This window comes from Adelges cooleyi, unplaced genomic scaffold (assembly GCF_023614345.1).
Source record: "Adelges cooleyi isolate 19-005CV unplaced genomic scaffold, UGA_ACOO_1.1 ACOO_flye_CR_arks_rails_tigmint_CR_PRNA_34, whole genome shotgun sequence".
Taxonomy (NCBI): Eukaryota; Metazoa; Arthropoda; class Insecta; order Hemiptera; family Adelgidae; genus Adelges; species Adelges cooleyi.
The window spans coordinates 251,807-268,577 of NW_026096013.1; the positions used below are offsets into that span (position 1 = coordinate 251,807).

At 28.9% G+C, this 16,771-nt stretch overlaps 1 protein-coding gene across 1 annotated transcript; it reads left to right on the forward strand.

Moving 5' to 3' along the window:
* The first annotated feature begins 3,951 nt into the window (after positions 1–3,951).
* LOC126840074 (uncharacterized) lies at positions 3,952–7,968 on the forward strand. Its single transcript, XM_050575561.1, has 10 exons — positions 3,952–4,107; positions 4,735–4,936; positions 5,106–5,209; positions 5,303–5,394; positions 5,586–5,678; positions 5,770–5,855; positions 5,923–6,025; positions 6,103–6,223; positions 6,524–6,611; positions 7,767–7,968. The coding sequence occupies exons 1-10, from the start codon at positions 4,077–4,079 to the stop codon at positions 7,855–7,857; spliced, it is 1,011 nt and encodes a 336-aa protein (XP_050431518.1). The 5' UTR covers positions 3,952–4,076; the 3' UTR covers positions 7,858–7,968.
* Positions 7,969–16,771: the final 8,803 nt, after the last annotated feature.

Sequence of the window (16,771 nt, forward strand, 5' to 3'; positions counted from 1 at the left end):
AGGTAAATGATATTACTTTAATTGTATCTGGGGTCGCATTTATATTATTTCTGTAGGAGTATATACACAGACAAACAGAAGCACGAAGATAATGATTATTACTAGACATTAAAAATTACGAGTTTACTTACTTACTTTTGACAAATATAATAACAACAGACTAGCAGTTATTGATGAAAATTTGATTATAACTATAGTAATAAATTAATACAATTTTAATATATAAAGATATTTTTTTGGTTTGTCAACGTTTTTCCGTTTACGTTGTATAGTACTTTATCCGAAGAATATTCCATAGAAATTTGGAACAAAATCGACTATTTTAAAAAAAAGTAATATGTACATTTTTATGTGTTTTCCCAATTTTGAAGGGGAAGAAGTGAACTTTCAAAATTTTGCCCCAAGAAATTAACTTTTAGATTAGATTTAGATTTAGAACGGGAGGCACTTGTGACGGCCAACCCTTGTAGTCAGAACGATCGGCTGGTGGAAATAGTGATTGAATATTGTGAGAATAAACAATATAATCTCAACTATAATCGTTCATGCGTAGTTGCCGTTAAAATAGTGCAACTTTAATACAAATAACTCTATTATTGTTAGTTGTTACAATTCATAAATGTGAAACGTTTATAAAAATAGTTGAAAACATTTTGGTAAATATATTATTTTACTTATCAAATTAATCTGGATAGTTCATCATGACCCTCGGAGACAGTTTGGGATTAAAACTGTCATGGGTAGGAAAAATTCTGTTGCGGTGGCGTTTAATTTTACAAGTCAGTCACACGTTAGAAAACAGTATTTTATGGTGTTTAATTTTTTTTCCAAGACAGCCGCCAAAGGGTTAGAGATTTCTAATATATAAAGTAAATACATGAAGAAATCGGTTAACGGCATAGAAGATACGTCCAGACACAAAAAACAAAAATAAATACAAATAAAAACACATCATTGTAAAAACAATACCTTCTCAACTACGCATCGAAGCTAAAATAAAAATTGTTTTTTGGTAAAATATGCCGTTCTTAAAAATATAATACATAAGGACTCGTTTTAATCATCAAGACATAATATTAGGTAACTCACGGAGCATGATCTAACCTCTCTCTGGATAGTTTTTTTTATTCAGCGAATTTAAATTCCCTTTATTCTTTATCCAGCGAGATAAGGGTTTTCTATACTTAGGTCAATACTTCCTAGTATACTTATTATTCATTATTATATGAAATATAAATCATATAAAATATGAATTGTGTGAGTATAAGACGACCTGACGATGGACAACATCAACAACGCTAGTCGAATACTCGAATGACTAAAATCTAAATTGTAGAAAAACGATCATTTTTACAATTCAGTATAAATTGCAATGCTCTGCCAATGATCCTCGTTTTAATAGTATTTTGTTATACACCGTACATGACAAAATATCTAAAAATAATATCCTCATCTGCAATTTGCGGGTGCCATGCGACGACGACGATAGCGGTCGATAAGAAATGTCACGCACTCGCAGGCACAAGTCAATAAACTGTTTGAAACCACAAAATTTGAAATTGAAATTTCACTTTAATACATCATTCTACTTCAAACGTACTGTCCTTAAAAATACTTCGATTTAAATTTTTAAAAAACATTTGAATTCTTCACAACATTTTCAAGGCATCGGTCGTGGCACAATTTTAAAATTAATTTCAGTTAATTAATTATTTCAATGTAAAAAAATGCAATTTTTTAACTTTTTTAAACTGAAATAATTAATTAACTAAAAATAATTTTAAAATTGTGCCAAGACCGATGCCTTGAAAATGTTTTGAAGAATACAAATATTTTTTCAAAACTTAAATCGGCGTATTCTTAGGAACAGTACGTTTGAATTAGAATGAGTTGTTTTCGACTAAAAAAACGCAGGTGTAGAGGCCCCTTAAGGGGGAACATCCCAATGAGTTATCGACAAATTCCGTAGGAGCGCGCCACTATTATCGGTTGCAATAAAATAATATAAATTGTACACGTACTGTCGTCGCACGTCGGCAACCGGCAACGTGCGACGGTCTGGTGCGATAAACAACAATGTTCTCAGTTTACAATACTATTGTCATATGCCTACCTACCTATCCGACCGATTATGAACCCATCGGCCGAATTTACGGTTAGGTACATATATACACCGTTCAAAATAAAAAGCGATCTCGGTGGCTATCTGAATGCCACGTGGAAAAACCGGTTTTCAGGTAGCCGCTGAAGTCGCTTGTTATTTTGAACAAGAATATACAAGATAATATATTATTATTATTATTATTTATCATTTATATTATGAATGATATTAGAATTATTTGTTACTTCGTGACTAGGTCGTACTGTGTAGATTGCTGTACTTAAATTTAGATACATTTTGCGTTTTTACCAAAACGAATGTTTAGGCATGTTATATGTCATTACCATTTGCGTCCCTGAAGTGAAACGTGAAAGCGGTAAAAAGCGCTAAACGCATGTACTGATTAGTTTCTTGAAATTGTATAGGAACTTGATTTATCACCATATATTATTTATTATAAGCGGTATTTTATAAAAAAAAATCTTTTGAATTGTCTTAAAATAAATTAGAAATAAGTAAACTTTAAAAATGAATATCTGAAAAAAACACTTTAACCTGCCTGCAATGTCTTTAAAATGTAAGAAGATTCCATAGCTTTCTTCTTTTTGTACAAGAATGGATTTTATTTCTGTTAAAATCAATATAATAGATTTTACAATCTTAAGTTTATGATCAAGTGAATCGCTAGTCAATAGTACCTGAAAAATAGTTGCATAATGTTGTCAATACATAATACTCTGGAAGTGTCACTAATGAGTGGTTTCTTCCATCAAAATGTATTCAATTTATCTCTACTTTTATCATATATACTTATTGTGCCCATTGTACAGATTGTATATTTCTTTTGTAAAATAAAAAAAAAAATACATAATACACGGGGAACAATGGCAACAAGCTATTGTAGACAACGACCACGGACCAGCCTTAACATTATCCACCCTTATACTAAAAACAACGTTTTTTAGCCAATTAGGTATTGTCTTTAAAATAATTTTTATCAATACTAAAATTTGTACTATTAACAAATTCGCATCGATGATCGAAATGTTTTATTTGGAAATAATTTCATTACTTCGTTTAAGTTGCAAATGATTAATGGTTTAAGTAGGATTGCTTTGGAACGCCTTAAATGTAATTTTGTGGTGTCAATATGTATTACTTAAGGAAGAGTCGAAATATAAATACCTAAGCAATTTTCGTGTTAAAGGGATAAAAAACTTTAAAAGGAGCAAATCAGACTATCAGAGATTTTATGACTTATGCCGTTTGCGATTTGAAAATTGACATATGTTTTAAAACCTGAATATTATTAAGACCATAAAAGATAGACCTAATTCAAATGATGAGACTGAGAAACATGACACATTAAAGCGGCAAATATGAAATTATCTCCTACTATTAGGTATAATTAGTAAATATTTTGTTCATGAGTCATAAGTCTTATTGCTTCCATTAGCAATCAAATATTCAAATGGAAAATGTTATCATCTTATCAATTTTTCGTCCCAACGCGTCCGACCATCAGTGATGCCGACTTCATGTCGGTACAGAGGTCTTATTCCCGTATAACCTTTTGGTTTTTTTCCGTTAATTAATTTCACCATTTCTTATGTCGAGTCATTAGTTTAAGCTATTTACGAATTATCGTTGTTTTACACTTTAAATTTGGCCAATGTCCATCACTCATCTGTATTTAGCGTCGGCGTCTACACAATGGTAATATAGATAAAAGATATTTTGTGTGCCGGACATGCCCGCACTGTAATAACACAACAAGCGACGCCTCAGTAAAATCATAATTTCACAATGTTGTTATTTACCAAACGACTCGACTGCTTAGTAGACGAGCCTTGAGTATTTAGGATAATAATTTAACTGCTAAATCCTAAGAAATTGGATCGAGTTTAATTTTGAATTTATTTTTAAGAGTTTGATATTAATTTTAACTAATAGTGCTCATCCGCCGTGTACGATAATGTCTGTGGATCCCTTCCGTTTCGATAAAAGTAAGTTACGATTACAGTCTCTTCTTTTTTTTTTTTTTTACTTTTATGTATTATTATTTTTTACCCGAGTAAACTAATAAGGTGATTCAAAATTGACGGTGATGAAATTTAAATACGAATGAGGACATTTTAGAGATATTGAAAGTAGGTAGCTAAATTAAATATTTTACATTGGATCTGCTGGACAAAATTAAGTAGAGTATATTTATCTAAGAGGTAGCATTAAGTTTGTATCTGTAGTAGCAATAATTAATGAGATTAGGGAATAGTTAATACAGGCAGGGGATACAACAGAGAACGAGGTCAAGAAAACAGCAGTAGCGTTTGATCTTATGAAAAGTGAACAAAGAGTAGCCATTATTTATAAAAAGTAGGTGAGTTTTGTTGAAAGTGAGTTAAGATGATATGAATTAGGTAATAACAAATATTGTTAAAATTTTGAGTAATATGCACTGATTGGATAGAAATCTACTAAAAGAAAAGATTTTTGTGAGTAAATAAAAAACCAGAATGCTGCAACAATCATTTTTATACAAATATATGCAATATTTCTTTTCATTATAAATAAATAAAAATTTTAAAATCACAATTACGCCAAATTGATTTGAATCGTTTGTTATTTGACAGATGACATAGTGCTGTGTTACCACAGATCTATGCTATATGAAGCAAAGTGCCTAAAACGACGAATTGGACCTGACGGTGAATTGAACTACTACATTCATTACATAGGGTGGAAAACGAAATGGGATGAATGGGTACACGATGATCGTGTTTTGTCTGTAAATGAGTTTTCGCTTGACCACATGAAAGCACTCCAAGACCAACAGTAAATATGTGTTTTAATATTAATATTGTATCGAATGCAATTATTATGTCGTCAATTTTACCAATAATATTAATTTTTTTTGAGAGAGAGAGCGATTTTTAAATTTTCACATTATTTATAACATGAATCGATCAGTCTAATTAAATAAATACTTTTGTAATATTTTCAGCAAGTTTAAAAAACATTTTAACACAGGAAGAGTTGGCAGACGTAAAAAAAATACTGAAGTAAACCAAACCACTGATGCTCCATCTTCGGCTACTGAAGAGTCTGGTAATTAATTGAAATTAAAAGTTTAAATTTTTTGACCTGAAACGTTCCGGAAAAAAATCCAAATTTTACTAATTTACTTATTTATTTAAATAGAACCATCTTCTAATCCGGTTTTGGTTGCATTCAGAACTGTTGATCTAATAGAAAATAACATTAATAACTTACCTGCCATACAAGAGTTTTTGGTAATATATATTTTATAAATAAATTATTATCTTAATAAATATTTTGCTTAACAGAAAATTGTTATTATAATCTTTAGAACATTGTTATGGCTGATAATTGATTTATGTGTTGAACGGATGTACATATACAGCCAAACAGTTAATTATTTTGATTTTGACTTTGTCTGCAACAAAACTATTAATTTTTCTAGCCTCCATACGATAAACAACTAAAATTTGATGTGCCTACAATTCTGAAACGGCGATTGTCCTACGACTATAATATGATAAACGTTTTTAACAAGGTATTTAACAAGGTGTTTTAAACATTTTAATAATATTTGGTCACTTTGTTAATAAATTGTTTGCCTAATAATGGTGTGTAAAATATTTTAGCAATTAAAGTTTCCATCCAAATTCACTGTTATGCATCTCATTGATGGTTATATCGGTTCCAAACAAAAATCAACAATATTTGTTAGGTAATTATTGTTTTTCTTACAAAGTTAATAGTATAAAAGTGTCGAAAATATAATAAGATATTTTTAGGGAAAGAGCTTTGTGTGTTGGATCGACTTTTATTCAATATTTTAATTCACGAATACAGACGCTGCTATATGCGAAAGAACGTAATAATGAAGTGCACAATAAAGTAAATTATTTTTCGTTGATGAGATTTTATGTAATGAGAATTTTTATTTAATAACTTTACCAATATTTTTCTTTTAGGCTGTTGCTCTGTTATCAGAAAAAATAAGACTTGACAGTTTACAATTCAAATATGAAAACATTTATTCGGAAGACTTGTGGTGTACAGTTTATGGACCCATTTATTTACTAAGGCTATGTGGTACGTATGAAATATTGACTTTGATGTTAGCGAAATGATGTTTTATTAATTCCTTATAAACGCGTTCAGGAGCTCATTTAGTGAAAAAGAACACCTTCCTTACACTCAACCGTTTTTGAAGTGTTTTTTCCAAACATTGATAATAACATTTTATATGGTCTTACACGAAGTGCTATCCTAATAAACATAATTTTTTAGTGTTTTTGTAGTGTCCTAATTATATTTTTTATACATATACCTATGTGTATTTTAGTATTCGATACTTGATGACATATTAATGGATTTTAATATATTTTTCAGTTAATTTGAAAAAATTTCTAAGACCAAAGTTTGTGACCGAAGACAACCAGCTCTCTTCCATTGCTGATAGCATAAATGATTTTTTCAAGTAAGAATTAAATTTTTTTTTTTAATTTAACGATCCATTTAGTTAAACTATTATATTTATTATGGTTTATATAAAATAATAATCAAATGAACTTGCTGGTTCATCTATGGTTATCATTTTTAATAATTTTTATAATATTTTGATAATAAGTATTATTATTTTAAATTACTTTAATTTATTAATAAAAAAATCGTTTTAATTTCTTGTTTTGTATTAATAGTTCACTGACTAACTTTCAAGTTTCATTTTTTTTTTATACAGTTCAATAAGTACATCTTTATTTTTTTTTTTGTAAAAATGAGTGGCAAGAATTAGAAATTTTCTTTTTTTTCTCATAGAAAAAGTCATATTTTTTCTACCCAAAATTCTATTTTAGTTATTTTAAAATCTTTTTTTGAATAGTTATTTAAAAATAGTTAGCGTTTAATTCCACTACTTTCTCCACACTTTCGAAATCTAAATCAAAATTAATAATTATTGCTCTATTTTTATTAATATTTTGATAAGATAGCTGATAAAGAGAGAACCTAACCATATTCTAAGAACCGGACAAAAAGCGTCCAGTCGAAAGTCAGTTAGTGGGACAAGGGAATATTTAGCTCCAAAAAGGGACAATCCCATTTTTAACGAGACGTATGGTCACCCTAGGCTAAGTGAGAAGGTTAAGTGAGTGATAACTTGTGTTTTATCGTAGAGGGCCATGCGATTCAGAAGGAATTAGACAGAATATGTTGAGATAATTAGAGATATGATTTATTAGCAAAGATAACTTCTGCAATAGATTCATCGCTTTATGCAAGGTGTAAACAACAGAATGCGTTGAGGATGTATAGTACAGAGTTAGATAAATAAGATAAATGGTGGTAGGGTTGAAGCAACAATGTGAAGTAGCTTACATTTTTAAAAACTGATCCGTAAAAAAGCCACATTTGTTTCAATCTCAACTTTAGTCAACAATCGACGTGCAATTCAAATTGAGCAGTCGTGTACGTAGGTATCGACTATAGTTTGATGGTAAATTGTTTAGTTAATTTTTCAAAAAATAAAAAAAACATTTGGGTCTACAATATAATTTTATTCTTATGTTATGAAACATCAACACTGTTTTCTGACAACCTTTCTATAAAATGTCTTTGTTAAAATATTTGTTTTCAGGTACCTAGAACAGCAACATTCCAAATATTTTGCCAACGATGACTACGAACCTGCAACTGATACGAGCGAGACAGAAGTATCGTTAACATAATCTATTTTTCACATCACTAAAAATTCATCCGCTCAATTCTTAGTTTTCTTCCTATTTTGATATAAACTAAATTATTTGAGCAGTGAAGTATAATTGTATGTATTTTATAATGTGTTCAGAATTTATATTTGAATTTTTTTCTACGTCATCCATCGCACATTCAACTTTTTTCCTCTTTTTATCTTTTGACTTATCAATTTTTTTTTTTTTTTATGACGTAACTGACGTTTGGTCGATAATGTACATCAATTTTTAGTCATAATATTATTTGTATTTTTACTAGTTGTCCAAATGTATATTTTTTCAGTCAATTATCTATTTTGTATATTGTCATTATATTTTTTGTTCAATTTTATTCGTAAGCCAACTAATAATTATATTTTTACATCAATTATTGTCACTTGCTATTATTGAATGTGCCAATATTTTTCCTTTTTTAGTATAAGATAGTACCTACAGTTTGGTTAGATGTTCCTGAGTGGTACCAAAAATAAATAAATTGTATCCATACTCTTTTTAATCCCACCTTAATTTCTACTCTACGCTTGTACGAACGGTCCATCTGTTCAGGTCAAATTTATTAAAACGAGTTATTATTATTCTTTTAAGTAACTTTTATATTAATTGTATACAATACACCTTGTGTTATTTTTAAGTGATACTAGCAATTTTTTGTGTTGCATGATTTAATTGTATTTTTAAGCTTGTGTCAATACGAATGCCAAATAAAATATTTATTTACTTTTGTCTTAAAATTGTTTAAAACACTTTTTTTTAACTTGAGCAATTATTATAAACTATAATGATTTCTGATTTTATAAAGACGAATGTAGTAAAAAACATAATAGTTAAGGTTCGAATGATTTTTCATAAATATTAATTTATAGAAATAACGATTGATAAAATGAAATAAAATAACCAGTATACAGGTATTTTTATGAGTTATATGTGCAAGCATTTAGTGAAAAGATGGCAATATGTACCTTGAGTGATTACATGATTATAATAATTAAAGTATTGAACAAATTAAAAACAAAGTTAGATGTTTAGAGTTTGAATATTTGTTCCACACATAAATTGTCATTTATTGGTAAATAATCAAATATTTTTTAGACCTGGTTACTGAATGGCTTTAGGTGTTATTCTTTTTTTAAAATTAATGTGCTTTTATTTAAACAATATTACTGCACGACAATTACAGGTGTTAGGTCCTTATCGAGGCAAAAAATGTGTTTCCCTAATCCAAAGAAGTTCGATTTATGGACATAAAATTTTGATTCATTTAGAAAATCCACTCGCACACACATTAGATGATTTGGCATGGAGTGACTATAAAAAGTAGTTTTTCCAAATAGGCAATAGTTATTTAACTTTCAAATACAAAAACTTTATCTTCAAACAAAATCTGTAGTGTTACCCTATCAAATTGTTTATAGGGGGTTATCTTATGTATTTTATAGAGCAAGAATTAAAATGGGTACATTCATTTATTATTTTTTTTTTGCTAAATCTGATTCGGGCCTTAGATTTTTTCAAGCACGTTTAGTTATTTTTCAAATAACCTCTAAAAATGTGAAATAAACCGCTTTGTGTATTATTTTTAGCATGTTCGATACGGTTGCATAATTATCTAAAATATACTTCAAATAGAGTATTTGTGTTTAGAACTAATCTAAAAATTACTTAACAGTTTTTACAATTTTTTTTTTTTAACCAAAATAAAAATTTTAATTTTGTTTTTCACAAATAATTTTTTACAATACACAAATACACTTTTATTTTGTGTATTGTAGTTCAAAAATGTACATGCTAATGAAAATAGTAGGCCAATTTCGGATTCATTAAATAGGTATATCCTATTAAAGTAGTACTTTTTTCACTCTCAATTAAGACCGCTTTGGCTGGCATAACTTGAGCATTACAATCAATTTAGATCTTAAGAAAGACACTATTGTGACGGTCGTTCCTTTTGATGGTTCAATTTACATGGTTCAATGGGCTAGGCATATATAGGTGTATCACAATGATCCGACAGCTTCGCATATAAAATGTATGAAAAATCTGTTAGATGACTGATACACCCTGTATACTATAAAGAGCCTGTCAATTAGTGTATTATTTAGATTGGGTCCTGTCCCTACATCCTGTCCTTGTACCTACGGTTTAACAAATGAGCCGTTTTATAATTCTACAATAGAACTTTGATGTATTATAAGTTAAAACGAGTCTTGTCTGACCGTTTCAAAGATATTTATTTTTTAAGATTATTTTTCTTATAAGAATTCTTGCCCTATTTTAATTTTTAGACCACGATAATTAGAGTTACAATATTATATTATTAGCAATTCCGTTTATTAAACATACATTTATTATTTAATTGCTAAAAATGAATTTACTGTGTTAGTTCACTATACAAACTTACAGACCTCGCCATGTAAATGGATTCAGAAGTTACTATTATATTAACTACCCTTGTGCAGACTTGGTTATTATTTTAATACTATATATTGAAATATCAATTTAAATGATAATTTCAAAAAAATCTGTGTCTAAATGAATAATAAATAGCTTATAAAAGTTGTAATAATAATTAAATTTAGAAATGTATTTAATTAAAAATTCAATAAATTTAATATTTGCCAACCTGAAAAAATATAAACTAAACCACCTAAAATATTTGAGTCTTTATTTTAGAAATGCTGAACCGGCTATTCGATTAGGTCGTCATTCAAGTAAGCGAAATGGGTAATATTATGGAAAAATGTTTTTATATAAGAGAATATAATATTTTTTACTATTTTGATGCGCTGAAAAAAAAAATAATCATTTTCCACGTGGATGCCATGTTGTAACATACCTGGATATTATAGGTTTTAATTTTTTTTTAAGTTTCTTTGGAATTTGAAATGCCAACTGGCGTGTGAAAGGGTCAAATTTCTTATAGACTAGGTATCTATACAATTGAGTACAGAGTGTTCGGTTGTACCTACCTACACACACGGACATTGCCGTCCAACGACTACCTACCTGAATAAAATACCCTGTAGGCTATAGTTTATAGGTACCTACACCGGATAAATTTCATTATTATAGGAAATATATGAGTATGATATTTTATTATGTCTAGATGCCTACCTAATTGTTGTGAATAAAATATTCCATATGGGTCAAAACTCCAAGTATGAACAAACGTTTGAACAGACCACCAGTCAATTTTTTTTTCGATTATTTTGGTCATGGGCGTAAAAAGTATTTTGAGTTTTTGCCTTGATACTTCTTCATTATCATTATTTTATCGTATCTTCGGCCTTAAAAAAAAAATATATATATATATATATGTATATATTTATTAAAAATAAGTTTTTTATGTAAAATAATCTCAGCTTTCTAAAAAAAAAGGGAAAATTACCTAATTTTTACACATAATTATTTTAACTATTTTTAATACTGTGGTCGTTTTTATATGAATTTTGACCTCTTGTTTTTATGGAGATCCCAATTTGAAATTTACACATATTATGTAAAATTTCCTCGGCTTTCTGAAAAAAACTATTAGAAAAAATCTCAAATTTTTGGTAACATGAAAAAAACAAATTTTTACATTATAAATTCAATTTTGATGACTTTAACATAATACTTATGTATAATAATATTATGTTTTTGGTTAAAGTACAAAACCGACAAAGTTGTCTACATAATATTTTTTCCACGATTAAAAAACATTCATTAAACGCTTATAAAATCGTTCAATAACACAATACAACGTTGTTATATTTTTTTTAATTTTTATTTTTGGGACCTACAAGCTACAGCTACATATTCTGTTTAACTTATTGCTGTTATTGTAATTTTAAAATTGGCAATTGACCATGTTGTTTTTTTGTCAATTTTTAATATTCTTCACGGTTTAACAGCGTTCTATTTATCCTACTCTATATAGCTGCTAAGTAAAGTTTCTTTCAATAATTCTAGAATTCAGTCAACATTACACCACTCTAAACAGAAGACTGTTGATAATTGTTTTGCTTTTATAAACAGGATTTTCATAAAAGCATAGTGCTATTCTGGACAGCCTTCTAATTTTTATCGTTTTTAAAACTGTCCAGTGTACTTATATTATTAAAATTTGCGTGTAGTTTTGTTATATTTAATGTTTTTATATTTTTTTAAATGTTATTTGTATGTTCCCAATTGATATAAAAACAAACTACTAGTTCTACACTAACTCAAGATTATTAGATTAATATAAACATGTATATTATTGCTGTGTCAATAAGAATATAAGGTTGTCGGCCTGGGAAAAATAGGATTTTTTGCTCTAGAATAATGGTTAAAACCCTCTACCCAAAAACTACTAACGTTAACATATTATTTTATTCCAACTGTTCGCTTTGTCGACAAACGGGGTCCTTCTTTCAACAAAAAAAAAATAGTATGTTTAAACAGGGGTCGGACCCTCGTTCGACCCTTCTTTTCCCCAATGCATTATTACCGACCGGCTGTGAACCTTACTGGAGCACAATGAACACAAAATATACAGGGTGTGCCACAAAGATCTGACAAACGAATAATTTTTGTTCCGGTGAATATTTTTAAGATTTTTATTTCAACATTTATTTATGCACATTTGCGCTTTAAGCGCCGCGTTATTTATGGCAGTTTTGGATAATTATTTTTTAAGTTATTAAAGGTCAAAATTTAAGACGGGTAGGGGTTAGTTAGCGTAGGTAACGAAAAAAATAAAAATAAAATTTATAAAAGTAAAACAGTTGAGAGAAATACGAACCGTGGTTTTTATAATGCAAATAAATATAAATAAATTTAAAAAAATGTTTTTTAAAAAATATTTACTAGAACAAAAGTTATTTTATTTGTCAAATCTTTGTGATACAACTTGTATACATATATTGTACATACAGTGTGATAAATTCAACGTAAGACACTCATTTTCCTAGAGAATATTTGCAATTTTGAAAACATTTTTGTTTATTTTCTATTCATATTATTATAAAATTACTAAACATTTACCATTTTTAATATTTTCCACAGCTCTGTCGAAACTTAAATGTTAGCATACAAATTTCATTAGGTATTTAAATTAGAAATAATTTGCTGACCGATTTGACTGATCGGTAACCGGTTTTTGATGGTCACTTTTTGAGTTATTAAACATTATAATTTAAGACGGGATTAATCTACCGCTTTTCAAAACGCATGTATTCTAAAATGGTTATCGTCCAGTCAAAAATTGTCGGCAAATTATTCATAATTGAGTAAATTAAACACCATTAAAAGGATCCGGTGCAAAAACCGGCTACATCCATATTTTGACAGACAAAAGAAAATTAATCGTCCCGTTTACCATCCTATTGGCGGGGAAAAACGCGTTTTGTACTATCTTTGTAGGTACATTTTTCCATGAATTTGATAAAAACCGTAGACAGCCGGTTCTCGCATCGGGCAGGGAGCACGACACGGAGCCACTCGACAAACAGCCAACGAAAATCGACACGGAGCCACTCGACAAACAGCCACCCGAAGAGATACCAACATGTACAATATTTATGTAAAATGTACGATTATTATTTGTGTATGTTGTGCGGCCGACACCACATATTATAACGGAGTAATAGCAAAAAATGTAATTTCCAAATTGTACATCAATAAAAATAAAAACAGTAACTTTGTAGAAAATATTATATTTTTATTAAAACCCCTATTGTATAGTAGACATTGTTACTATGTTCATTGTAAACATTTCAATTTACTCAACAGGATTTATTGTTAACTCATGCTATTAATAATAATTATTGTTTCTAAATACTTTTATTCTATTATTATAAATAATTATACATTTTTATATTATTGATACTTATTTATTAATATAATACATAGGTAAAAAAATTATGTATATTGCAACGATATTAATTGAATAATATTTTAACTTGCTTTCATGTATTCCAATTAAATTACAAATATATTTTAAATATAAAACAAATGAAGTTATTGAACATTGTTTAATTTGTGTGCATTTTCATGAGTATCGAAATGAACGATCCATGTATATATTATATATACAACTAAAAAGTATTTGATAAAGGTTTTTACTTTTTATTGACTTAGAACTAATTATTAAAAACTCAGAAGCAGAGGGTTAGAATTAGATAAATACCGATATAAAAATCCAAAAAAAGTACATTTTTAGCTAATTGGCAAATGTGTATATTTTCCACCCATTTGGCTTATGCTATAGGCCATCTATATAAATTTGATTTTTTTATCTGATTAATTATTTCTATTTTTATTATCTATATATATATATACACTGAGTTACACGGAAAGTGGCGCACTTGAAATAAACTATTAATTTTAAATGTTATGACTTCCACTTGACATTTTTATGCTTAAAATAAATAAAATTCAATTTATGACACCGTTATTAATGTGCTAGCATATGATTTTTTCGTCTTATCACATAAATTCCTACGGGTAAAGCAAAACAGATCTGAAAAGGATATCTATGGATAATTCAATGGTTAGTTCATTTTACGTTCTCGGCCTTCGAACACGAAAAAACTAATTTTGGTGGACAATTAACAATAAATAAACAATTTAAAGTGAAAAAAATGGTGTTAACTAGTGAACAAATTGCCCGTGCTGTGGCCTTGATCGAAGATGGGCGCAGTCAAAGGTACGCGGTCCGTATTCTGGATGTACCGGAAAGTACACTTCGTAGGTGCGTCCGAAGATACAGGGAGACTGGTCTCTTAACCCGTAGACCTGGTACAGGTCCGCAGAGGGCCACAAATAGGGTGGACGACCGTTTTATGCAGTTATACGCATTACGAAATCGTGGCTCTGTTCCTGTGCAGATAGCCCAAAGGCTTCATGCAGCTCGGGGAGTGGATGTTTCTGCCCTAACAGTACGAAGAAGGTTGGCAGAATATGGACTGCATTCCTTTAGACCAGCAAATGCACCCGCATTGACGGTAGCGCATAAGCGAGCGCGATTGGAATTCGCGCGTGAGTATAGTGCGTGGACAGAAGCAGAATGGAGTGACGTCCTGTTCACCGACGAGTCCCGCTTTGCCCTTTACGCATCAGATGGACGTCAAAACGAAATTACAGGCTGCGTAACGCTCGCCACGTCTTCTTAGGATGTTTTGATGGATGTCAGTGATGGATGGCCGCAGTTGGTAACCAACCGTTAGTTTGTATAAACTTGACCATAGTAAACTTAGTAATATTAACGTTTCGTTAATAACTTTTTAACCGTATGAGACCCACTTCACGTTAATTATAATATCACACACTAAGTATCAATAATTTTGTGAAACCCTTGTGTACTCTATGCACATGTATAAAAACATCTAGATAATGCAATCGACAACGCCAATACACATGTCACTTAAATTTAAGTTATAGCTAACTTTTAACTTGTATATTATAATAGTGTGAAATAAGGAAATCTGTGTTTATAAATATAAATTTAATATATTTGAACTTTTTTGTTGTTTGTGCATTTATACATAATATCTTTGATTAATGATAATCAATGATAATATTATGTATATTATATTATAGCACCTGAGTTAATTTGGATTGTTTTTAAGAAGTCATGTGAATTTACTACTCATAAATTCGTTATAGTTTGACTTGGTTTATATTTATTTTAATATAGATTGTATTATAAACTATTAACTATTAACTCCAGCCTTCCCCTTGTATCTGACCTTGTTTACACATAAACTGGAGTGATCTATTTTATATATTAGCTGGACATTAGTGATAAGTCTGATGAGTGTGTCATATCTAGATCCAAAAGAACCATACCGGTTATTTTAGACCCCAAAAAACTACTGCCGGCTTAATAATATATAAACATTTTATTCAGCATCGGCAAGGCGCCAGTCTACCATAGGTTGTCCCTGTTTGAATTTACTATTGTGTAGCTAAGTATAAACAAATACTAACAATTAAGCATTGGTAGTATATATGGAAAAAAAATGTCAACCACAAAATAAAAAATAGCTGTATATTTCAATAACAAATGGAACTTATCACAGATGTTATAAAAATAGCGTAGACAGTAGACACAACGCGGTCACACGGCGCGCGTAACAGTGTTTTTGTATACTATTATAATTTATAACTTATAAGGTTCTGTTCAAATAATAAGTGTCAGCTAAAATACGTTCTATGACATTATTTTCTACCTAAATAGTTTTAGTAAATATTATTTTCGACTTAAATATTTTTCGGCTATTATATTTTCGGTTAATATATGTTTTGGTTTTAAATTTTTTCGGAATTATTATTTTCGGCATATATATATAACATGATAACTAATACACAGATATGAAAATATATAATACAAAATTAAATAATATTTAACTATAATTTATTATTGTGTTATTGCCTATTGGAAGTTGTAAAGTATTTAAGTAAATGTGTTTAATTTTATTGTCGGGTATCGAATAGTTTCGTATGAGGTATTCACGATGTATTGTTTTAAATAGATAGGTATAATACATCGGTATTAAATAATTTAAAAAAAAAGTATAATTTCATTGAAATTTGATCAATGAACATTCTGCTTTACTTATTATAAAACGTGTAAGTATGTTTTAAAAAATATTTTTTTTTACAAACTCAAGAGACAATTTATTGTTGGTAAATTATCACTATAATATAATATTGTAAATATTGTTTCATATACTTTCAGTTTTTTTTTAATATAAATTTCAATAATAGAAACTGATTTGATTATAACTTAAATAAAAAAACTCAAAACAGGAGACAGGTCACACAGTGAATTAAAAATAGTTTAAGCCTTATTGCATTAATTATGAAATGTACAAGTTTTCCCCTTTAAATAAACAATACTAGCCGCACAACATACACGGATAATAAT